General features: G+C 42.3%; 5 protein-coding genes across 6 annotated transcripts; 3 read left to right on the top strand and 2 right to left on the bottom strand.

Moving 5' to 3' along the window:
* Nucleotides 1-675: 675 nt before the first annotated feature.
* Nucleotides 676-5,669, bottom strand: LOC126595998 (ABC transporter G family member 7). 2 transcript variants are annotated; one of them, XM_050262419.1, is made up of 12 exons: nucleotides 5,307-5,668; nucleotides 5,002-5,192; nucleotides 4,748-4,898; nucleotides 4,461-4,593; nucleotides 4,133-4,334; nucleotides 3,573-3,849; nucleotides 3,121-3,252; nucleotides 2,591-2,811; nucleotides 1,855-2,067; nucleotides 1,651-1,735; nucleotides 1,021-1,324; nucleotides 676-949 (listed from the first exon to the last, which is right to left on the bottom strand). In XM_050262419.1, the coding sequence occupies exons 1-12, from the start codon at nucleotides 5,577-5,579 to the stop codon at nucleotides 939-941; spliced, it is 2,193 nt and encodes a 730-aa protein (XP_050118376.1). In that variant the 5' UTR covers nucleotides 5,580-5,668; the 3' UTR covers nucleotides 676-938. The 2 variants fall into 2 exon arrangements, 1 of the variants encoding a protein (XP_050118376.1); XR_007613797.1 differs by lacking the exons at nucleotides 676-949; nucleotides 1,021-1,324; nucleotides 1,651-1,735 and having other exon boundaries at nucleotides 1,880-2,067; nucleotides 2,168-2,811; nucleotides 5,307-5,669.
* Nucleotides 5,670-5,942: 273 nt separating this feature from the next.
* On the top strand, nucleotides 5,943-13,832 carry LOC126595999 (uncharacterized). The gene is made up of 4 exons (XM_050262420.1): nucleotides 5,943-6,261; nucleotides 6,369-6,715; nucleotides 6,825-6,867; nucleotides 13,052-13,832. The coding sequence occupies exons 1-4, from the start codon at nucleotides 6,144-6,146 to the stop codon at nucleotides 13,576-13,578; spliced, it is 1,035 nt and encodes a 344-aa protein (XP_050118377.1). The 5' UTR covers nucleotides 5,943-6,143; the 3' UTR covers nucleotides 13,579-13,832.
* Nucleotides 13,833-14,771: 939 nt separating this feature from the next.
* LOC126597115 (beta-glucuronosyltransferase GlcAT14A-like) lies at nucleotides 14,772-17,480 on the top strand. Its single transcript, XM_050263888.1, has 4 exons — nucleotides 14,772-15,568; nucleotides 16,186-16,261; nucleotides 16,355-16,470; nucleotides 16,568-17,480. Exons 1-4 carry the CDS (start codon nucleotides 15,085-15,087, stop codon nucleotides 17,080-17,082), a joined length of 1,191 nt encoding a protein of 396 aa, XP_050119845.1. The 5' UTR covers nucleotides 14,772-15,084; the 3' UTR covers nucleotides 17,083-17,480.
* A 155-nt stretch (nucleotides 17,481-17,635) lies between these two features.
* Nucleotides 17,636-19,764, top strand: LOC126597114 (pentatricopeptide repeat-containing protein At1g71060, mitochondrial-like). The gene has a single exon (XM_050263887.1). It carries the CDS (start codon nucleotides 18,002-18,004, stop codon nucleotides 19,571-19,573), a length of 1,572 nt encoding a protein of 523 aa, XP_050119844.1. The 5' UTR covers nucleotides 17,636-18,001; the 3' UTR covers nucleotides 19,574-19,764.
* A 269-nt stretch (nucleotides 19,765-20,033) lies between these two features.
* Nucleotides 20,034-21,128, bottom strand: LOC126596730 (putative fasciclin-like arabinogalactan protein 20). Its single transcript, XM_050263404.1, has one exon. It carries the CDS (start codon nucleotides 21,126-21,128, stop codon nucleotides 20,034-20,036), a length of 1,095 nt encoding a protein of 364 aa, XP_050119361.1.
* Nucleotides 21,129-24,034: the final 2,906 nt, after the last annotated feature.

Here is a 24,034-nt window from a genome sequence, read left to right as displayed (position 1 = left end):
TTGCGTAACCGTTTTTTATCCGTGTCAGCAGCCGCCATCTCATTTTCTTTTCCGACACACTTTCCGATAAAGTTGAAAGATCTCATATCATGGTTATCCTGAAAACGCTTTTAAAATAACTGTAAAAAGAACTGAAGGCACTCAAATGTTTTTTTTTTTAAATTTAATTATATTTTTACTAATAATTGATTTAAAAAATTTTGTTTTTATCAAAACGCTTTCAATGATTTTAAAAATAATTTCAAACGAGCATTAATGTAACACATCTTACGAGGACAGTTTGACCAATTTCGCATCGTGTTTTAGAAGAACTCAATCTTCGAAGCTACATAAACAGATGGATGCCAACAGCAACATGACAATGTTAAAAAGATTTGTTCTGTAGACGGTTAGGTAGCGTTGAATGAAAGGCACGTTTTTTTTTTTATTTTTATTTTTAATTTTTATGCCAATGCAACATACATATATACACACACATTATTATTATTATTTTGACCTAGGCCAATGTAACTTTCTAAATTACAAATCTACCGAGGCAAAGACTCAAACTTGAGCTCAAAAGAGCAATGTGCGGTTGTGTGCCTGTCGTAACCAACTGGCCTAATCTGTAGTACATTGAAAACTTGGATAACATAGAAAAGCTTTTGCATGATAAGTAATGAACTAACAGAAAGATAGTAGTGCAAATCATGCCTTTCTCTTGACACAAAATACTGAAAAAGATCCCACGGAAATACGTCTACACCGGGTTGCCATGATCATATACGAAAGACATACATCTTCATCAATTGCAAGGTGGTAGCTATGATTTCTAAGTTGATTTGGATATACAATACTGCAACACGATTAATCATCGTCAATCGTCTTGTTGCATAGGAAATATGGCTCATTGGGACAGAAAAAGGCACGAGGCTCCCTTATTTGCTAACATATCTCCTTTACTTAGCACCTGTATGAAATAGATTAATAAATAGTGGCACATCTCATAACAACACTACTAATGCCCAAGTAATCACAAACCTTCTAGGACAAAGTCAATTGGAGGTGATTCACTTGGTGGCTGGTTTAATTCGACCTTTTCAACCGTTAGGGGTTGTTCATTTACTTCCTTTGGCTCGTTTTGTTCATCTTGTTCGGTATTTAAGAGCTCAGGTTGCACCGCTGGTTGGATTTGGTCAAGAGGTGCGGCCTCCAGCAGCTGGTATTTCGGTTTGTTTTTCTGAAGGAGAAGGTAAGTGGTGCTATACCAAAACAACAGTATTCTACTTTGAGCTACCAATGTCTCCCTGATGTGACTTCCTCCGAAGGAGATGCGTTCAAGTGCCTGCAAAATAAGAAGGAAACAAAGTAGAAGGTCTTAGATATAAAATATCAGTGGCAAAATTATCTACTTCATGAGTAGGAAAAATATTCATATGAGATAGGATACTGATCACCAAATCCCAACACCTATAGCTAGATATGGCTGTGGAGGAAGCATTTCTCAATCAACGATACTGTGTTAATTTTAAGAACCATACACATGGAAGTACAAAATTGTGATACTAGTGCAAAGGGTTTACGCCTATGCTTCCTACGTAGTATTAGGTTCTATTAATAAAGAGCAGACGGTTTATTTTCCTGAAAGTTCAAACAGGGTTCTCCTTGTACCTGCTCTCCGTTTTGAATATCGTAGGAATGCTGATGATCAAATTGAAGACCCCTAAACTCATTGATGCAAAGACCTTGAAAAGCCCTGCAATATACAATCGTAAGGTAAAGGAAACAATACTTAATTGTATCATATGATCTAGATAAGCAATCAATGGACTTCTTCTTTCCTTCAGGAAAATGGCAAGTGATCTTTGATCTTACCATCTAATTAGAGAGACACTAGGAATCCAACGAAAGATGATTGGTGTATTCTCTGCATTGACATAATAGCCTCCAAATACAAGAAAAACTGTCATAAGTGAAGGTCCCACAGCCATAGCTGCTTCAGTGGTTGGAACCATTGCGCCAACGGTTAGACCCATAGCAGAGGCCGCAAAAGATTCCACCGTCACAATACCACAAAACTTCCCAAATCTAAAAGGCCACAAAATTGCACGTAAACCTTGTCATCAATCTTAATGAGGCCACTTTTCAGTTTTCACAACAATAAAATTTGCAAAAAGAAATTACCAACCAATGAACAGTAAGTATCCTATACAGGTATACAGAACCCTGACATTTTTAATTCCAACTCCTTTTCTACTCCCCGCTTACTGATTGCCCAATCACCCTGAATCCCTGATATGCATCTATTGATTTTGGCAAAGGGAAACCGCTCAGCTTATTCATAATGTACAGTCTAAAATATGGCAAGTACATGCTTAGGCAGATATTAGTTTCCACATGTCTAGTAAGGGATTTATTGCCTCTATTATTGGGAACCGTGACAGCTTCCTTATATATCGTGCGTGCAGGTGTGATTCTGTGTTACAGTTACCAGATTGGTAATTGCGTCTCATACTGCAACCCAAATTAAAGAATTTACTTAACACTTGAAGAAAAGGAGGTTACAGAACATCATCTCATGTTGGACATTCATAACAATGATGTAGATAACCTCGATAAAGTAGGATGAAGACGAGCCATGGGGTACAAAATGGCGCCGAACATTAATGGAAATGCTGATCCAACAGGAATCTCAGCCAACAACTTAGATAGAAGATAGGGTCCTAATGTATAAGACCCTTTAGCATGTTCTCTATTTACTATTGCACGCTCCTTCGGGAACACACCCACAGTCTTTGTGAGAGCAGCCATTGCCGTGTTTATTACAGCAACCTGAGAGAAAATATCCATAAGTAGGACCAAAGGAAGTTAAAAACTTATATAGAGACACTGGTCTTCAATAAACTTTTTGAATATTCACCTTACAAAAAAACTTTCATTCTTTTACATGTAAAGCTCATAATCATATAATCAAATTTTGTAGAAGAGATTGTCACTGCAGGAAACGAGGAGTGTCTCTATGCAAGTTGATTCAGGAACTAAAACAATAGTGCTTATAGCCAGTTTTGCCAATTCACACACTTGATAAAAAAAATAAAGGTAAAAACGTCTCAAAATCATGTATAAAAAAAAAATTCACACCTGAAGCAATCCCATTCTGTCTTGTATTGATGTCTGAGATCTTCCCATTCTCCAAAAAACTGACCCAAATATGACTGCTGATGCAACTGACATTCTTGCCCGAACTTTATTTGTTGGTCCGTCACGAGAAGCCTAATCAGTTTGTTTAGTCAATCAGACAGAATAAGAAACTGGAGTTTAATCATAAAACAGCCCAATTCATCATGCAAGGTTCGAACACACCTACATAGATGAATATCTGCCTTACTGTTGAGTTCTAACATGCTACTTAAAAAGTGTGGGTGTTAGGTTGATAACAAGTTATATTCTTGCAAAGCTTTGTCTGGCATTATAAAGGAAACAACTAAAACAATCTCTAAACCAAAGTGAACTAATTTACTATGCACATTGAGCTATTCTTGTTTTTGTCTGTTCTTGAGACTAATAATTAAGTACAAAGCAAAAGGTCTTACCTGCATCCATGCACGCTTTAGGAGCAACCGGAATTGCCTCCACCAACCTCCCTTCTTCTGAACTCTGTTTTTCGTGCTGAACTCTGTTCCTTTGTTGGACACTCCCCTTCTTGTAATCGGAGTTGCATAGAGAACTAGTGATGCTTGTTGTGAAAATGATTCAACAAGAGCATCTACTCTTTTCTGAGAAGAGTAGACACTTTCGGCAGAACTGTAGTCGATGGATATGAGATCAGCTAGAAACTCGGCAGGGTTCACATGATCTGGGCAATTGTACCTGTTGGATAAACCAACAATTAGTTTAAACTTTCACAAATTTACAGCCACAAATCGAAAGATATCTTCCGGTCTAAAAGAATGTGGTTAATATATCTACCCTTATCAAACTCTGGGCCACACAATATATCGCCTAGACATGTCCCATATTGCAAAATCTACGTAGCCAATGTCCAATTATCCCAACTTAAGGTTTAAGCCACATCTTTGTAATGGAGAAAGTTAATATCTAAGCATGGTGCGTGCGCAAAAGACAGCATTTGGTACCAGACATAGTCACCAACCCGAATTTAGAGAAGTATGCTAGTGGTTCATCATGTGCAGGACCAGCATAGACAAGTGCACCCTCTGTTAGCAACACGATGTCATCAAATTTACTGTACACAGAACTTCTAGGCTGATGTATGGAGCAGATTACAGTATGTCCATCCTGTGCAAGCTGTCGAAGGGTTTCCATTACTTTCTCTGCCTGGAAAGCATCAAGTCCTAGAAGCACCATAGGTAATAAGGTATATTGTGTCAAACAATGTAAGTAAAATGTTCTGCTTCCTGTTTCTACAAGAAAATAAAGACACAATCTCCAGTAAATGCTAGCAATCGAGGCTTGCTTACCAGTAGTGGGTTCGTCAGCAAATATAACAGAGGGGCTTGCAATCAGCTCACATGCCACAGACAGTCGTTTCTTTTCACCCCCACTGATTCCTCGGACTTTCACATCACCAACAATGGTATCAGCACAGCTAATCTATTGCAATAAACAAAACAAACCCAAAATTAAAAAACGAACTGAATAAGCTTACAATCAGTACCTTAATCATTTCCCAATAAGTTCAAAATTCGTACACTCTCATGGCATGAAATTTTTATAGCAAAAAAATCAGTCATCGATGCATTCTTACCAATCCCAACTTGAACAACAGGCTGTTCACATACTCTAATCTTTCTTCGGAGGAAGATATCTCCGGAAGCTGCAGCTCCGCGGCAAGAGACAACGTCTCTCTCACCGTCAGCTGCGAGAAAAACAGGTCCTCCTGTCTCACATAAGCAAACCTTAACCCCCCCAACACAAAATTAAACAAATGAGAACCATATAATCAGCACAAATTCCAATAAAAACCATAAAACAAGCCATGAAACTTAAACAAAAGCTTACTTATGGGCTTTGTTTGGACGAGGATTGCCATTGACCTCCAACAATCCCGATAAACGCAGCCGCGGTGACGCAGCAAGCTGACCCGCGAGTACATTCAGCAGCGTCGTCTTTCCTGACCCTGACGGCCCCATAATCGCCAGTAGTCTCCCTGGTTTCGCTTCTCCGCTCACGTTTTTAAGCAGAAATCGGACCTAAGCATTCAAAATTAAGGAAATTTAATCTTCTATCCTGCACATTTTCTCGGTAAGCAAACAGGTCGAAACGGGAAATTTCACATGAAAATTAATGAAAGATTGAAAACTTACAGCTGTGGAGGATTTGTCAGAGAGGGAACAGTTGATGTTGCGCCACCGGATTGTGACCGGAACCACTTTTCCGACATCCGGAGTTTCCGCTTCGTCGTCTATCACATCAGTGTGGTCGTCGCCGGCGTCAGCCTCCGGTGAGAGTGCTGGGCCTGGGCCGGAGATGAGGCGGAGCAAGAGAGCTGCGGCGACGGCGGCAAGGGCCTGGCCCAGGCCGCTGCCGCCGATGCCTAAAATCATCTGGCCCACATTTTTCCCGCCTGATTGAACCATTTCAGCGAACCACTCTCGGCTTTCTTCTTTCTTTTGCTACAGCTGGAGACTGAGCTTCACGCCTGACCCCGTGGGTTCTGAGTTCGTTGCTTACAGTGAAGAGATAAAATTCGGAGTACGAACCCGAACGACGTCGTTTGCCAGAATGTTCAACAGAATGAGTCTCCCATGAGCGACGCGTGTCCCCTTTGAGGATAAGAGGGGTTTGGGCCGGACATTTGGGTTGCTCTACGAACGTATTGGGCTAGCCCACCACACACGGGTAACATATACGGATTTGGGTTGTTCAACTTCCACGCATAATCCGACCCAAACCCGTCCGAGTCGGGTTGGTGCGAATCGAATTTATTTGTTGTCCCCAGTAAACTGTAGACAAACACTAAACACGCCTGCTGTCCGTGGAGACCATCCGTCGTTGTCTCCTTCTCCCACAATGGATTCCTTTTCCGCTCCAGACTCCACCTGAGTTGCCATCGTCGATCCGATCATCTTGCCATGTCAGCAGGGTGTGGGCCCCACATCCGCCGTCCCGCGTTCGCCTGAAACATTCTCCGCCACCAAACAATGGCGAGCAACTCCAAGGAAGAGCCCAAGACCGGCCCCCAGCCCAATCGCTGGTACAACCTAACCCTCGGCCCCTCCTTCAAAGACGACTCCGCCAACAAGTACTGCACTCTCCGATGTAAGTATTTATCCCGTCCTATCATATCCAATCCTATACTGTTTGGTTGGAGAGAAAATCCACGTCTTTTTTAATTCCTTTCGATTCTTTTGATTTTTGGCCCGCAGACGAATTCAAACCGGCGTCGATCGACAAGACGAAGCCCGGGGCGCTGAAGAAGACCAAGGACAATAGGGTTGCGGTCGAATTTCAGAACAACCAATTGGGGAAACCCAATGTCACGTTCAAGGGGAGCAGCGAGGAGTACAAGGACAACGACGCCGTTTTGTTCTTTGACGGCCAGACGTTTCGGTTGGAGCGGCTTCACCGCGCCGTGAAGCAGCTTCGGCATGACCGTCAGCCTGGGGAATCGGCGGCTGGTATGGCCGTGGACCCGCAGCTGTCCCCAGTAGGCAAGGCGCCCAAGCTATCGCATCAGTATCATCCTGGTAGAACTGCATTCCCCGCCGTGCCGGTGAGTTATTGGTTATTGGAAATTATGATTCAAGATTGAATCTTTTGTTTTGGTTAATGGAAAAGCAGCTGAAATTTGCAATCTTTTGATTCGTTTTCTGTTTCATCAGGTTGAGGTGGAACGGATAGATGTTGGCGTGCCTGAAAATCCAGGTTTGTTTTCATGCTACTTTTTTCTTTTCTTTTTTGTTTTCAAAATAAGCGTATTCATCGAATTTATAGCTTCTCAAAGAATGCTTTTCGATCTCTTGAGATTATCGAAATTAAACTTCATAATTCCATGATTAAAGTTGAGTAGACATTGCTTGTTCTTTAGTAGCATTTCACTAAATGAAGCTCTGTATGCAATTTAGAACAGTATGGGCCGTGCGTTCTCTGATAATGTTTACTTGTTCTGAATTTGATTGTGATTGCGATTTGGTATTGCAATGAATAAGTACTGACAAAGTCAAATTCAAAACCTTTTCGTATAATGATATTTGTGTTGGAATTAATCTCGATGCATTTACTTATTTCCTGGTAAAGAGGAGTGTTGTCCGAACTTAACTTCTTGTCATTTTTTTCTCCTTAGTAAAGATCGGTTGTTTTGTGTTATAGACTGGGGTGCTTAATTTCTCCAAGTGGCAATACACTTTTGATGCACAATTTTGATGTTATACTTAGAGATCCTCAGTTCAATACCTTTGACTATGTGTTCGAGATAACCAAGCCCAATTTAGATTCACTTGGGGCGGCTCAAAGGGTCCTCTCAATCTCGCCCAACGGTTATCTTACATGTTAATTTTATGTGATTACTATGTTTGAGGACATGACACAGGATCGAGCACAATGGCGTTCTAAGATTCATATAGCCGATCCCACTCAGTGACTTGAATTTTCCAAGTCTCCAACCGAGAAGTTTTCCTCACTCGGGAAATTAAGGGAACACTACCCCAACCTACATGCTCCACTCAGAAAGCTTCAACATACAAGCTTCAACAAAAGAAAATTCAAAGAACTTAGCGAAGAAGGCTTTGGTGTATTTAACACAATACGTTGAAATGAAGGAAAGCTTATTTATTGATATCCCCGATAAGCTACAAATATGTACATATACATGAGTCAAAATAAACACACAAGAGGGAGCCTTCACAAAGGTTGCTTAGGAGAAGTCTCAGCAGTCGGTAGAGCCCCAGAAAGAGAAGGCACCGGAGGGGGATCATTTGGAGCCTCAGTACTGGACAGAACCCTAGAAGGAGGAGGCATCAGAGGTTGATCATTCGGAGCTTCATTACGCGGTACAGCCCCAGAAGACGAAGGCAATAAATGCCTTTGGAACAAACCCACAAATCTCTGATGATCAAGTAAAACCTGACCATCAGTTTCCTTCATCTGGTCAAGCTTCCTCTTCATGTTTGTAGCATAGTCATGTGCGAGCCGGTGCAACTGTTTATTCTCATGCTTGAGCCCCCTAATCTCCTGTTTGAGACTCATCACTTCAGCCGCCAATGATTCAACTTGGCGGGTTCGAGCAAATAGGCGTTGGGCCATATTAGACACAGAACCTGCACACTGAACACTGAGAGCCAGCGAATCCTTAACAGCTAACTCATCAGACCGTTTGGAAAGTAGTCTGTTATCTTTGGGAGTGAGAAGGTTCCTGGCCACCACCGCAGCGGTCATATCATTCTTCATCACGGAATCCCCAACGGTAAGAGGACCAGTAGGGGAGACGAAGGATGGGCGCCATATGTTGTCTGGAGAAGGCGGGGCTGCCTCTTCAACAAGGTTTAAGTCAAAACGACGGTCGGAGGGGCCAGACATTTTCAAAGGTGTTGAAGAGAGAAGAGGTCGGACAAATCAAGATCTTAGAAGTGCAAGAATGAAGCTTCTACTGGTGGAGATTCAAGTGTGCTTTGGAACTTAATGCCAGCCCCTATAAAAATCTGCACTCGACGGAGCTTCAGAAATCGAAGAGGCGCCTGCTCAGAAATCGAAGAGGCGTTTGCTTTCTCAAAAGCTGGGCTGCTTAGAGATCACGAGGGTTGATCTCAGAAATCGAAGAGGCGTTTGCTTTCTCAAAAGTTGGGCTGCTCAAAGACCACGAAGGCCGATCTCAGAAATCGAAGAGGCGCTCGCTTTCTCAAAAGCTGGGCTCCCCAGAGACCACGAGGGCTGATCTCAGAAATCGAAGAGGCACCTACTTTTCCAGCCTTGTCAGCACCTGTCACACGCACACTCAGCTTTGCGGAAATTATGGGCATTTTGTCGAAGACTTCTGGGGAAGTAGAAAACACATGAATCTTACTGTTCAATCACCCACTTCCCACACGCAACAATAGCTCATGGATACCACAGATAACTTTGCCAAAGTTCTCTGCCAAAGTTGAGCACGTGAAGCTTGCAGCTCCCACTACATCGCTCTGACCAAGAAGGGTAAAAGAATAGCAAAGAAACAGCACTAACAAAGTTTAGACCCATAAATTTTGAAGGTCTAGCTACCATATTATTACCCACAAGGGTAAAGGAACAGTACCACTGCTGGATAATTGGAAAGTCCCTGTGTGTCAACCTCTGTGCTTCGTGGCAAGGTAGACTAGCAAACATGCCCAACCTTTACTCACATTCGAGAAAACACTCCCAATAAGATTGCTTGCTCCAAAATCGAAGAGGCACCGTCCTCCAAATCTCGAGAGCCAGACTCCCAACATGACTACTTTCTTAAAAATCGAAGAGAGGGTAAAGGAACAGTACCATTGCTGGATAATTGGAAAGTCCCTGTGTGTCAACCTCTGTGCTTCGTGGCAAGGTAGACTAGCAAACATGCCCAACCTTTACTCACATTCGAAAAAACACTCCCAACAAGATTGCTTGCTCCAAAATCGAAGAGGCACCGTCCTCCGAATCTCGAGAGCCAGACTCCCAACATGATTACTTTCTAAAAAATCGAAGAGACACTGCTCCCCGAATCTTCGAGAGCCAGACCCCCAGCATGATTGCTTTCTCAAAAATCGATGAGGCATCGTTCTCCGAATCAATCGAAGAGGCGCTCGCTTTCTCAAAAGCTGGGCTGCTCAGAGACCACGAGGGCCGATCTCAGAAATCGAAGAGGCACCTACTTTTCTAGCCTTGTCAGCACCCGTCACACGCAACAATAGCTCATGGGTACCACAGATAATTTTGCCAAAGTTCTCTGCCAAAGTTGAGCACGTGAAGCTTGCAGCTCCCACTACATCGCTCTGACCAAGAAAGGTAAAAGAATAGCAAAGAAACAGCACTAACAAAGTTTAGACACATAAATTTTGAAGGTCTAGCTACCATATTATTACCCATAAGGGTAAAGGAACAGTACCACTGCTGGATAATTGGAAAGTCCCTGTGTGTCAACCTCTGTGCTTCGTGGCAAGGTAGACTAGCAAACATGCCCAACCTTTACTCACATTCGAGAAAACACTCCCAACAAGATTGCTTGCTCCAAAATCGAAGAGGCACCGTCCTCCGAATCTCGAGAGCCAGACTCCCAACATGACTACTTTCTCAAAAGCGAAGAGAGGGTAAAGGAACAGTACCATTGCTGGATAATTGGAAAGTCCCTGTGTGTCAACCTTTGTGCTTCGTGGCAAGGTAGACTAGCAAACATGCCCAACCTGTACTCACATTTGAGACAACACTCCCAACAGGATTGCTTGCTCCAAAATCGAAGAGGCACCGCCCTCCGAATCTCAAGAGCCAGACTCCCAACATGATTACTTCCTCAAAAATCGAAGAGACACTGCTCTCCGAATCTCGAGAGCCAGACCCCCAGCATGATTGCTTTCTCAAAAATCGAAGAGGCATCGTTTTCCGAATCTCGAGAGCCAGATACCACAGACCACTTTTTCAAAGTGCTCTGACAGAGTTAAAACATGTGAAACTGGCAGCTCCCACTACCGTGCTATGACCAAGCAGGGTAAAGGAATAGCATTACTACTTGTTGTTAGGGAGACTCCTATATATGTCGACCTCCATCCCCAACGGACAGGCAGACCTGCAAAAATGCTCAACCCTTCATCATATCTGAGAGGGCACTCCCAACGAAGCCTTTCGAAATATTCAGCTTTCTTTCCCCCCGATAATACCTCTGCAAACAAGCTATACTAGAGCAAGAATATCTCATATCATCAGGGTTAAAAGCAAGAGTATCCCATATCATGCTTTTTCCCTGTCTTTCCCTTTGGCCTTGTTTTTACCTGCAAGACAAGGAGAAAGAGCAATCAGTCAGCACTTGGAATCAGGCTTCCAGCCAGGAACTGACTGCCTGGAACCCCTTACCTGATTACTTACCTGGCATTGCTCTCGAGTACTCATCTTCAACATGTTATGTTTCCAGGGAAGATTCCGCATCTGCTTGAGGAACAGATAGGGCAAGTGCGAAGGATACAAGGAAGCATGTGGAGACAAGCGTAACAGCACACGTGCCGATACATCCATTACTCTGTCAAAAGCAAAAGTATCTCATATCAGCAGGGTGGAACGTACTCTAGATTTGATGGACTTGTTTTGACCCTCAAATTCTTCAGTCGGCCTTATACTCTGGAGGAAACCAGAAAACCCTCCAGCTCAGTTCAAGAATAAGCCTGTGGAAAGTTACTTCTTCAAAAGCAAAAGTATCTCATATCATCTCTTCTCATTTTTCTTCTCTTTATCCTTCATGCTGCTGCAAGATGGGGAGAAGGTGAACAATCAGTCGGAGCTCTGATTGCTTACCTTGTTTGTCACCTCTTTCAGCAGACCCCCTAGCTCGGCGACTTGGGGGACTCCTCCTACATGGTTTGTATCGCGCTTGACCAAGCCTGAAACTACAAGTAAGCTTCAAGTGAAATTGATACATTACCTTGTGCATCTCCACCAGTTAAAGATACCACCCCTGGATGGAGGAAGAGTACTTCCAGAGAAGATGCCACATCTACCTATGAGACAGATAAGGCAAGTCAAGACGACACCACACTCCGATACTTAGAAGTTTCGTGATTACGAGATCATTCTCCCACAATATTTCCTAATGTCATTTGTACTAAATCATTCACTTGTACTCACTAAAGGAGAGCTTGAACCTATGTACTTGTGTAAACCCTTAACCATTAATGAGAATTCTTCTATTCCGTGGACGTAGCCAATCTGGGTGAACCACGTACATCTTGTGTTTGCTTTCCTATCTCTATCCATTTATATACTTATCCACACTAATGACCGGAGCAATCTAGCGAAGATCACAAAAAGCAACCGTTTTCGCTACCTAGGATCTATCTTGCAAGAGAACGGAGAATTAGATGGAGATCTCAACCATAGAATACGAGCTGGATGGATGAAGTGTAAGAGTGCATCCGGCGTGTTGTGTGACCGTCGTAGGCCACTGAAGCTCAAGAGAAAATTTTATAGGACGGCAATAAGGCCAGCGATGTTGTATGGCACAGAATGTTGGGCGGTGAAGCATCAACACGTACACAAAATGGGTGTAGCGGAGATGAGGATGCTTCGTGGGATGTGTGGGCACACGAGAAAGGATAAGATTGGGAATGAGGATATCCGAGGTAAAGTAGGAGTAGCCGAAATTGTAGGAAAGATGAGAGAAAATCGGCTCCGGTGATTTGGACATGTGCAAAGAAGGCCGACTGACGCTCCGGTTCGAAGATGTGACTACGGGACAGAGGTTCAGGGCCGAAGGGGTAGAGGAAGACCTAGGAAAACTTTGGAAGAGACTCTAAGAAAAGACTTAGAGTACTTGGATCTAACGGAGGACATGACACAAAACCGAGCGCAATGGCGTTCTAGGATTCATATAGCCGACCCCACTTAGTGGGAAAAGGCTTTGTTGTTGTTGTTGTTGTTGTACTATGTTTGTATTGCAATAGTTTACCAACTTCAATGTTACTATGTTAATCCGATTTAAATTTTGATAACTTTGGAGAGGTGTTCATGGGCTGAGCTTTATCCATTTATTTAGTTCTGAAGTCAAGAATGACTTTACAAAAATTAAGCAGTTAGTTTTTCCTGGACTGTAAGAAACTTCTTTTTACTTGTTTTTTAGCTGAATTAATCGGAGGGAAGCAATTGGGTAGCTAGATTCTTGGTCATATGATGACTGATCGGTCGCCAATTGTCTGTCATACTACTTTGATATGCTTATGTATGTGCTAACATGACCTTCATCTCGCCTTTTAGAAGTCTACTGAAAACATTAAAGTAGAAAGTTTCTATCTTGCAGATGTCTTTATTTCTCTATGCAGCGTCTTGTCCCGAAACTAATGAAGCAGCTGCTGTTTTAACTATTTTGTTTGCACGGTTATCATATATCCTTATGTATATTCATAATCGACAGGTGCGAAAACTGCCAATAAAGGTGTGGTTGATTACTCATCTGATCGACCAAACGTATCTGCTGCTTCGCCAGGCCCTAAGAATGAAGAAGTTGACGACGAACACCAGGATATAGATATTGAAGACCTTTTTGGTAGCATATCACCGGAAGATGGGAATGCCGCTGAAGATGAAGCCAATGCTGGATTTGATATCAATATGCTCCATCAGAATGAAAGTGACAATGAGATTGCTGATGTAGATGATAGCGGTGATGAAGTTGACAAGGGGCCAAATGCTGCAGAAGCCCTTCGAGCCCAGGTGATGAATACCCAGGGAAGGGAAACACACACTGATATTTTTGGTGACGAGGGGAATGCAGAAGGAAGGAAAACTGAGACTTCTAGTTCAAGTAGCAGCAGTGGAAGTAGCAGCGGAAGTGAGAGCAGCAGTAGCGGAAGTAGTAGTGGGAGCAGCAGCAGCAGTGGCAGCGGAAATGGTGGTGGTAATAATGCAGGCAGCGATGACGATTCAGTCAACTCCATCTGAGACATCGGGCAACTATAATCTTTCGGGCAAGTTTGTCGAAGGCAGTCAACAGTCCCAAAGATGTTTACGCAGGTAACCAGAGCTCGAAGAAAACAGAAGATAATACGTAACGTTATTTACACATGCTATTATTTTGTGAGAACGTGATAATGATGCCGCATAAGTTTTGTCATAAGCCACACCTTTGTATGGGTTCAACATTTCATTTGAAAATTTTGACAATAAAAGAACGTGCAAATTTTGATTCATAAAAAGCAAGAGCTTGGAGCTTTTATATTTTGATTACATTCGATCTCATGTTCCTTTGTGACGCTTTTATCGGGTTTATGAGCTATCCTAGTCAAGTAGACCTACGAAAGTTTGTTTCGCTATTTTGCTTGACGCATGACACAACATCGGCATCTTATTAAACTTTATTAACATTATAGGTCTTGTTTTAAAATTGAAAAGCTAACTTGCTAGTGTTGTTATTTTGGAGAGATTTTTTTAGTGTGCCGACAAATGGAAAATATTTTCTTTCATGTATCATAATATTTTATCGTCAATGGCTCTTAAATTCTCGCGACATTCCCTAATTCATAAATAATTATAGTTAGTCCTTAAAAAGGGCAATTATGCTTTGGTCATAAAACCCACCAATCTTGAACCTGCCATTACTTGAAAAACCCGAGAGATTTTTTAGTGTGATCGGTACATAAAGTGGTATATCATGTGTCATTGTACTAATGGTGAGATATGTATGTTAAAAAATTAATAATTTAAAAAATAAAATTTCTCACCTCTTATCTAAAAAAACACGTGATGTACTACTCCTATTCCGATCACACTAAAAAATTTCTCAAAAAACCCAAATCGCATCGCTTAATACAGGTCACCAAATTTGAAGATCTCTATTTCCCACCCACCAAATTTGGAGATCTCTATTTCCACCCACCAAATTTGCTATTTTATTCAGCTTCAGCTTTCGCGGTGGAATTAGCAAATCCCGCGAGTGAAATTACCAAAAGCGAGCGGTGGATGCAAACGCTTGTCGTACTGTACAAATTTGTAGTACCCAGGAGAAAAAAGGAACGTGTGGTCACGCGCCGTTTGACGAGCGTCGGATGTTTTTCACTTCCAATGGTTTTTTTATTTTTGGCCACCTGAGAAATTAAATTTAAAATAAAAGACAGAGAGAGTGTGAACTTGCACTTTTATGAGACCAAATCAAACAAATAAAAAGCTCCAGAGGGAAAAAATCGATCAACTCTTTCTTCTTCTTCGTCGCAACAAAATCCCGACCTGGAAACCCTAACCCTCGCTCTGTTAGCCAGAGAGAGAGCAATTTTTTTAGAGAGAGAAAGTGTGCGTTAGAGAGAGAGATGAAATTTCACGGTAGTTGATCCAACACATAACGAATGATTGAAAACTGTTACTTCTTCCGCAGCTCAATCTTTAAAGACCCAATCTTCAAACAGTTTCTCCACCGCCAACAACCAGCTGAGCCGCCATCGAAACCGACCCACTATGGGAGCTGAGAAGAAATGGCTCCTTACGCTCTTCTCAGCCACATTCCTCTCCCTCCTCCTCCTCCTCCTCTCCTCCATCTCCGCCTTCAGCTCCCCCAAACCCTTCCCTTCAATTGTCCAGCACGGCTCTCGCTACCCGCCCGCTTTCGCTTACTACATATGGGGCGGCCGAGGCGATAGGGCTCGGATCTTCCGCCTGCTGCTCGCCGTCTACCATCCCCGGAATCGATACTTGTTGCATCTTTCGGCTGACGAATCTGAAGACGAGCGCCGCCGTCTTGCCGCCGCTATCAACGCTGTGCCGGCAATTCAGGCATTTGGGAATGTGGATGTGGTGGGCAAGCCTGATCGAATCACGTACATGGGGTCTTCCAATATTGCCACCACTTTGCACGCGGCGGCGATTTTTCTGAAGGTTGATAGTGGGTGGGATTGGTTCGTCACCTTGAGCGCCATGGATTATCCACTTATCACTCAGGACGGTATGCCAATTTAAAGATTGGATTTTGTTGGGAAATTCAATTTATTATTGAATATTTGTTTAAATTGACTGAAGGAATCTGGCTCTTGGGTTGGGGAAAGTGATTATCTGGAGAAGTACTTATATGTAGGCTAAATTATACGAAAAGTTTCCATTTTTGTTAGAGCCATTTATATATAGGAGGAGGCTGTCATTGACCAGTTTGGGGAAAGTGTTTGATGTTTGTATTTCCACTAAAGTCCAGTCAATTTCACTTGGGTCAATATGGGGAATTTAGCTTGTGTCATTAGTATTTTCTGGTCCCTTATTAGATTCCTTGTTAGTACGTATGACAACGTACAGCAGTGACAATGCGAGTCGTGCGCCTCTTTGACAATTCTGTGAAGCTTGTTTGTCTAAGGAGGCGATGCTTCACTTCATTGCTGGGTGCCATGACCTATTTCCCTCTTGTTCGTTGTACTTGTTCCGTGCCAAGGCTTATTTGAAGATTTCATGGCCCAATTTGTTCTTGTTACTGTTGTTATTGTTATAGCTTTCATTGTGCTGTTTTTAACTTTTTATTGATAAATCACAAATCAGACCAACTTATTCAGTTCTGCTTCTGTTTTGTACTTTCAGACCTGTCGCATGTTTTCTCCTCTGTTAGAAGAGATCTCAATTTCATTGATCACACCAGCGACCTTGGATGGAAAGAGTAGGCAATCCCTTTCGCTAAGTTTTGCTTTAGTTTTCTGAGGAACATGTTTCTGGTTGGACCTGAACCCGTGTTTTTAAATTTTTGATATAGGTTGCACAGGGTCCAGCCAATTGTAGTTGATCCGGGGATATACCTAGCTCGAAGGAGCCAAATTTTTCATGCTACAGAGAAGCGGAAAACCCCTGACGCTTTTAAAGTATTCACAGGCAAAGTCTAACACACTTTTATGTAAGATTTGCCCATATGGATACGCTGTCCACGCATTGAACTGCTAATTAGAAACTATTCGTTTGTGATTTGCAGGCTCCCCGTGGGTCATCCTGAGCAGATCATTTCTGGAGTTTTGCATTAATGGTTGGGATAACCTTCCCCGGACCCTGCTTATGTACTTTACAAATGTGATGTTGTCCCAGGAAGGATATTTCCATTCAGTTATATGCAATTCACCAGAGTTCAAGAACACTACTGTGAACAGTGATCTAAGATACGTGATCTGGGACACTCCCCCGAAAATGGAACCCCTTTTTCTCAACACCTCGGATTTTGATCAAATGGCTCAAAGTGGAGCTGCCTTTGCCCGACAATTCAAGAAAGATGACCGTGTGCTGGACATGGTTGATAAAAAGATCCTCAAGCGTGGGAGAAATCGAGCTGCCCCGGGGGCATGGTGCTCAGGCTGGAGAAGTTGGTGGATGGATCCTTGCACTCAATGGAGTGATGCCAATATCTTGAAGCCTGGGCCCCAAGCAAAGAAGCTCGAAGACTCGATTACTAACCTTCTCGATGACTGGAATGCGCAAACAAATCAATGCCAATGAAGATGTCTGTATTGAAAATGTCTCCAGATACCCGGTGTGGTTTTCCTGCAAGCTAAACTCGATGATTAGTTTGGAAGACTGGCAACCGCGAGGATACATTTTTTGACCCCTAAGAACACACTTCTTTTTCTAGGTTCTTCCGGTCTCATGCTTGACTATTGTTTATAAAGGGGCGCGGAGGCAGGGTAGAAGGGAGAAACATAGCGAGTTAGGTTGAGGTATTGAGCTGTACCTGTTATCGACAGTATGGCCACTTACAGACTTGAGTAACAGAGTTCATAAGAGGCTCTCCCTCTCTTTGTGCTGCCATTCCATGATGTTGTATGTTCTGCTTCGGACTCGGGTTATGTTCGGACCTCTTTGAATGTTGGATCAAAAATTCACTCTTTCAACTCTAATAGGTTGGATCTTCTAAATTCACCGTGAATCTCTTCACCTCTGATTTTGTTGCCAATTTTTTCAACTCTCTGCATTTTTTATTGGGTGGTGCTTTCCATGCGTTCATTTTTATCTCTCACACTCCTTTCCTAATTTTCAACCGTCGGATCGAATGTATTGAGAAGATCAACCGACAAAATTTAGTAAGGATGTTTGAGAGATAAAAAGGAGTGTGTGAATAACGCTACTCCTTTGATTAACGGTGTAACTGGTGAATTGTCCTGTTAATAGGTTTTCTTCTTCATTCTCGTGACTCGTGTTTAAACCTTCCACCCTTCTATTTATTATATTAATATCACTTGTAACCAAAATATTTATAAACTCGACAAATATCATAGTCTGAATTGTTCATTTTATTTGTGATAATAAAATGAACGGTTGGGATTAATCAGAATTAGAATTTAGTCATGCCGCCAAAAATAAACACCCGACAAAATATAGCCATTTAACCAAAGCTTCTCAGTTCTCACGAAGCTCTCAAATGGGTCTCTCTCGAATTTTCCCTCTTGTGTCGAAACTATCCAAAAACTTCATTCACAATCGAACACTCCCTACCGAAAATCCATCCGGGTTCCTCTGCAACCGCACTGCTAGTTTTCACAGAGCAATCCACGACGGTCTGGAAAAACCCCAAGTGCTCGATGACGCCGGTGACAAGACCCCACTTCTCAAAAACCCCAAAGTCTCAGAAGATGCTGAGAAAATCTGTAAAATTCTATCCACCAGCAGCTCTAATTCCCCAATCGAGAGCTTCCTCGACGGCGCTTCGGTCGAGGCGTCGCCGACGCTTGTGGTGGAGGTCTTGAAGAAGCTCAGCAACGCCGGCGTCCTCGCGCTCTCGTTTTTCCGGTGGGCGGAGAAGCAGAAAGGGTTTAAGCACAGCACGGAGAGCTACAATGCGTTGGTCGAAGCTCTGGGTAAGATCAAGCAGTTCAAGATGATGTGGGAATTGGTGAATGAAATGAAGATCAAAGGGATGCTGAGTAAAGAGACTTTCGCGCTGATTTCACGGCGATATGCGAGGGTGAAGAAGGTTAAGGAAGCCATTGATGCGTTCGAGAAGATGGCGAAGTTTGGAATGAAGGTGGAAGGGTCAGATTTCAATAGATTGATTGATACTCTGAGCAAGTCGAGGCAGGTTGAGAGAGCACAGGAGGTGTTTGATAAAATGAAGAAGAGAAGGTTTGAACCCGATATCAAGTCGTACACGATTTTATTGGAAGGATGGGGCCAAGAACAGAACTTTTTGAGGTTGAATGAGGTTTATCGAGAGATGAAGGACGAGGGTTTTGATGCGGATGTTGTGACATATGCTATTCTGATCAATGCACATTGTAAAGCGAAGAAGTACGATGAAGCGATTGACTTGTTTCGCGAGATGGAGGCAAAGAATATCAAGGCTACTCCTCATATATTCTGCATTTTGATTAACGGGTTGGGTTCTGAAAAGAGGCTGAGTGAAGCCCTTGAGTTTTTTGAACTGAACAAAGCCAGTGGTTTCAAACCGGAGGCACCCACGTACAATGCTCTTGTGGGGTCTTACTGCTGGTCGATGCGGATGCAGGATGCGTTTAGGGTGGTGGATGAGATGAGGAAATGTGGAATCGGTCCCAATGCCCGAACTTACGACATAATCTTGCATCACTTGGTAAAGGCTCGAAGAACCGAACAAGCTTACTCCATTTTCCAGCAAATGAGTAGGGATCCTGGCTGTGAGCCAACAGTAAGTACGTATGAAATCATGGTGAGGATGTTTTGTAACGAGGAGCGCATGGATATGGCATTGCAGGTTTGGGATCAGATGAAGACCAGAGGAGTCCTGCCGGGAATGCACATGTTCGCCACATTGATTAACAGCTTGTGTCATGGGAATAAGTTAGATGACGCTTGCAAGTACTTTCAAGAGATGCTGGATGCCGGTATTCGACCTCCAGCGCAGTTGTTTAGTAATTTGAAACAATCGCTTCTCGACGGGGGAAGAAAGGATGTTGTGATAAGTTTGGGTCTGAAGATTGACAGACTGAGGAAAACTCCGTTAGTTGGGTTGCGCTAAAGAGTAATATCCAAGTGCCATTCTACATGTAGTGATGGCAGCTAAAGACTGACGTATTAGAGTTTTGGAGCTTATTTTTGTTTATCCAGTGTTCAAATTGTAGTACTATTGTTTGACAACGTTGCATATTACTTGGAGGAAATCAGAAAACGAAAGTTGCACAGATCAACGTTCGAAAACTACATCGAAAATCTTTTCATGAAACACATTTACAGAATTCTCAAACATGAACCGGAATGGAGTTTACTGAACTGACAGATTTACAATTGCATTCATTTGCTCATCATATGTTCCTAAATTTACATCACCATGGTGAAAAAAAAAATATGCCGAATCTAGAAATCCGAAAACGCCACGAACCCTAACTCCGCAAATTGAAGAGCAGAAAGAGCTAGCATTAACAGAAACCGAGGCATTCAACTGAGATAACCAGAATCAAAGGAAACCCTAGCAAGATTGTTTATGGATGCCTGTAAGTAAAAAAATGGCTGTGACCAATCGTATTCTCATTCGCAGGGGAGCTGTTACCAAATTCAGGTGAAGCCACGGTCACTTGTTCCGGTCGATCTGTTTCCTCAGTTCTCTCTGGCACCTCAAGAACTTCACTTATTCCGTGCACCATAAGCCACCCATTGTGGTAAACTTCCGGCAAGATAACCGACACGCCGTTGAGCTTCAAGACGTCATCGGAGCGGGTGATATTCATCGAAAACCCCACCAGATTAGTCCTCAGAACCGTACCATCATTCAAGCTCACCAAATCACTCCAAGAAAGCCGGCAGGGCACCACATGGCGGTGGAAGATGGAGGAATACTCGGTCAGGTTCCCGACCCGGTTCATCAGAACTTGGTCAAACGGAGCAAACACAGTCAGCATCGTCTGGAACTTGAATAAAGAACCATGAAACTGCAGTTCAAGAAACGACGCCATGACAGAGCACCCTTTGGATCTCAGGGTGGCGGAGGCGTCGTTGAAGGGGACGTAACCGTCTCTGAGATCCATCGTCTGATCTGGGTTTTCCTTGGGGGCCAAGCAACCGAGATTCTTTGGAATGTAGCTCTGAATAGGACCGGAAATCCGAAAATACGGATCCAAGAACCTGTCAATTCCGAAAATTATCAGGGACCCATCATCGAAAATTGGGGAAGCAGTGACGGTGACGTTGTTGAGCGAGAAGCGGTGATCGGACGGCAGAGTGGTAACGGTGAGAGTGCGGTCGGAGAGTAAAGTTGCTATCTTGGCGCCAAAAGGGAGGGACTTTAGCGATCGGAGAGAGAAATGGAGGGGTAGGAGGTGGTATTGGAGGAGGATCAGCGGCGGCTGGCCTGAAAGAGCGAAGGAGGCGTCGTTGGGGGCAAAGATGGTGAGGGAAGGAGAGCGGGAACTGAGGAGTGTGCGGGAGGCGAGGTCGAGCGTCAGGGACATGGAGGTGTAGCCAGAATCTGAGAGGATTTCGGCGGCGTTGATGAGGGTTTGGGTGTGGAGGGCGGAGGAGAGAGAGAAGAATGAGAGGGCGAGGAGGAGGAAAGAGAGGAGGACCTTGGAGGCGGTCATTGACGGAGGTCTCTTCGTTTCTTGGAGTTGGAGAGGATTGGTTTGCAAATGAGTAGCGGTTTGGTTGCAGAGTCGGAGACTCGGAGCGTGAATTTGTATGGGGACGTTGTTTTTGGCGGGTTAAGTTGGGACACGTGGAGGTATGGGATTTGTCGAGGTTGGGGGGAAGCGAAAAGTTAGTTACGGGCGTTTAGGGAGTTTTATTGTGCGGATTAATTGATAAGTAATGAGCCGAGACCATGATGGTTTTGTTTGGATAGAAGCTTAATGGGCCAAGTCCAATGATAGCCGAGTTGCCCGAATTTGAGAGATTTTTAGAGAATTGTAGAGTTTCTTTTTCTTCCTTTAGTGACTAGGGCAGTTCTCCACGTTGGTTAAGATTACTGTAAGGTTCCTTTTTTAACCACGAACTGATGGTCCAGTGGTAAATAGAAGATTACGAGACTTTTGCAAACTAAAAACTGGAGGTCTTGAGTTCAAAACCCATTGCAAAGGTGAATAACCGTAATTTGCCACCAGTTGTCCTTCTTTTTAAAAAAAGAAAAAAGATTACTGTAAGGTCCTTTTTAAAAAAAAAAAAAAAAAAGATTACTGTAAGGTTTGTTGGGATCAAAATATAGACAATCTCGTATTCTAAAAGAGTTTCTTAATAAATACGTGAAGTTCAGTGAAATCAAAATACAAATATATCTTCCTCGATCAGTAATTATGCATGGAATTGCTTTGAACCCACTTCAAACATCTCTAGGACTCTAGATATCTCTTGTTTTCAGCATTTCACTTACATATTTAATGGTTTGACATACTTAAATGTACTTAATGGGCTGTTTAGCTTGTTTAATTAGATGGTCGCACAAGCAACAAATTATTATATTTTACTTTCTATTATTGACTCCCCTACGTAGGGTTTCTTGTACCGACCTCTCACATACTATACATCCATCATGCAGTTTTTTTCCTTACATATAGATTTTTGAAATTAGCTTGAAGTGTCTCTCAAGGTTAGTAATCCAATCGTCCTCAGAATATGACATATCGATATTGTCGTCATTTTTTAACATAAATGACCATTAGGAAATGGGGAATCGAATTTGGAACTTATAGCGCAAGGGTGGATGTTGTTACTGATTGAGTAATAAAATAAAGCTCTTGCGATAATGTCGTCATTAGCGTGTGTATGTTACATGCATAATATAATTACTGACTAATTCAACGTTCTTAGGTTATATTATATCCAGCACCATACAAATAATTCTGTTTTTTTTTTCAATAAAAAAAGGAAAATTACAAAGAGAAGCTCCTAGGGCAAACAACAGTTAAACAGTCTAACTGCCACGGCATCTGAGCATCAGTGTGAAGAGACTAATCCAACATCGCACATTTGAAGAGCTATGACCAATCGACAATAACACATCAGCAACGGAGTTTGCCTTCCTAAAAATATGACAAAAAAAGATGTTCTGAAAACTGCAAGCCACAGCAAAACAAAGAGGAGCTAAGATCATCTCCAAGTGAAGGGGCTAAGTTTAGTCCCTGTCCAGATTATAACCATGCAAAATAATAATAATAATAATGAATAGTGCCATGCTATATCTATATACAATCTCCAACCGAATGGGCTATTTTTTAGCTTTCTCAATAATTTATTATTTTAAGTTTGTTCTCTAATTTTATTGGTTAATCGAATTAAACTACCGTATTAAAATAAGGTTTACAGACATATTTTGAGGGTCACTTGTCCCTAAATGTTGTTTTAAGTTTCATGTTATTAAATATTTTAATTTTACTTGCTTGTTAACAACTTAGACATTAAAATGAGGTAAGATATTATGGAATGGTGAAAAAGATGTAAGAAATTGTGTAGAAACGACTTAGGTATTTATAGGAAAAAATTAAAATTTTTAAATTTCGTCTTAAAAGAAAGAAACAAAACAAAACAAAAAGGCTACGCGATGTCAACTAGTAGCACAGCTGGGCCCAACTTTCAGGGCTGGCTGGCTAGCTGGCGATTTGGCTATATTTTGGCCTGGTGGGTCCCAAATTCTTTTGGCCAAGCCCTCTATTAAAGATGGGTTTTGTGTCAAAACGGGTTATGTTTTGGCTTATAACTCTTTGGCTGGCTTGGTTAGAGATGGCCAAAGTCTTCCAGTTGAGCAGCTACAACATCAAGATCTTCAAGCCAATTTAATAATATTTCTGGTTACGCAGTGTTCATATGCATCTTCATCTTCATCTTCAACCTCATCTGATTAAGATTTAATATCAGGCATATATGGTTGTGTGTGTCCTAAGTACGACTAGTCCTATAATCTTGCTATCATTCACAGTATATTTATTAATATATACACGCGCGCATATATATCTAAACATAACAAAAAATCAGTTGGAGATTGATGTGATGAGCATGTTATAATATTATGGGAAGGGAGTTTGTAACGTTGATCATGTGATGATCTCACCGTATCAGATGAAAACGAGTGCTCATCAAGTTTTAGTTTCTTGTATGACAAGATCAAACGTTTTTTACAAAATATAAATATATACTATAACTTGTAACGTCGTCTGTGCCTTACATAATGACAGTAGCAGGCTAGGGATCGATGCGCGTACACGGACATTTACCAAAACTCCAACTAACCCGATCACCTCAGTTGTTCAATCATGCATCATCACTTCCAGTTTGAATAATCCGTTGTTTTCCAGAGAATTTCCAAGATCTGGTCCCATGTTTTAATTTAATTCAAAATTAATTTTTTGAAGAGATTCCAAAAGTTGTTCAAAGGACTCACATTGAAGCCAAGTCATTAGTGCTAGATTTTGTTGTGACGCGGTGGATGCTTCAAAAGTCGAACACCAAGAAAACTTGCTCAAATTAATGATCCTTTTGCACTCAAGTAATAATTTTG

This window comes from Malus sylvestris, chromosome 13 (genome assembly GCF_916048215.2).
Source record: "Malus sylvestris chromosome 13, drMalSylv7.2, whole genome shotgun sequence".
Taxonomy (NCBI): Eukaryota; Viridiplantae; Streptophyta; class Magnoliopsida; order Rosales; family Rosaceae; genus Malus; species Malus sylvestris.
The sequence above is the reverse complement of the archived record's forward strand: the minus strand, read 5'-3'. Positions and strand labels throughout refer to the sequence as shown.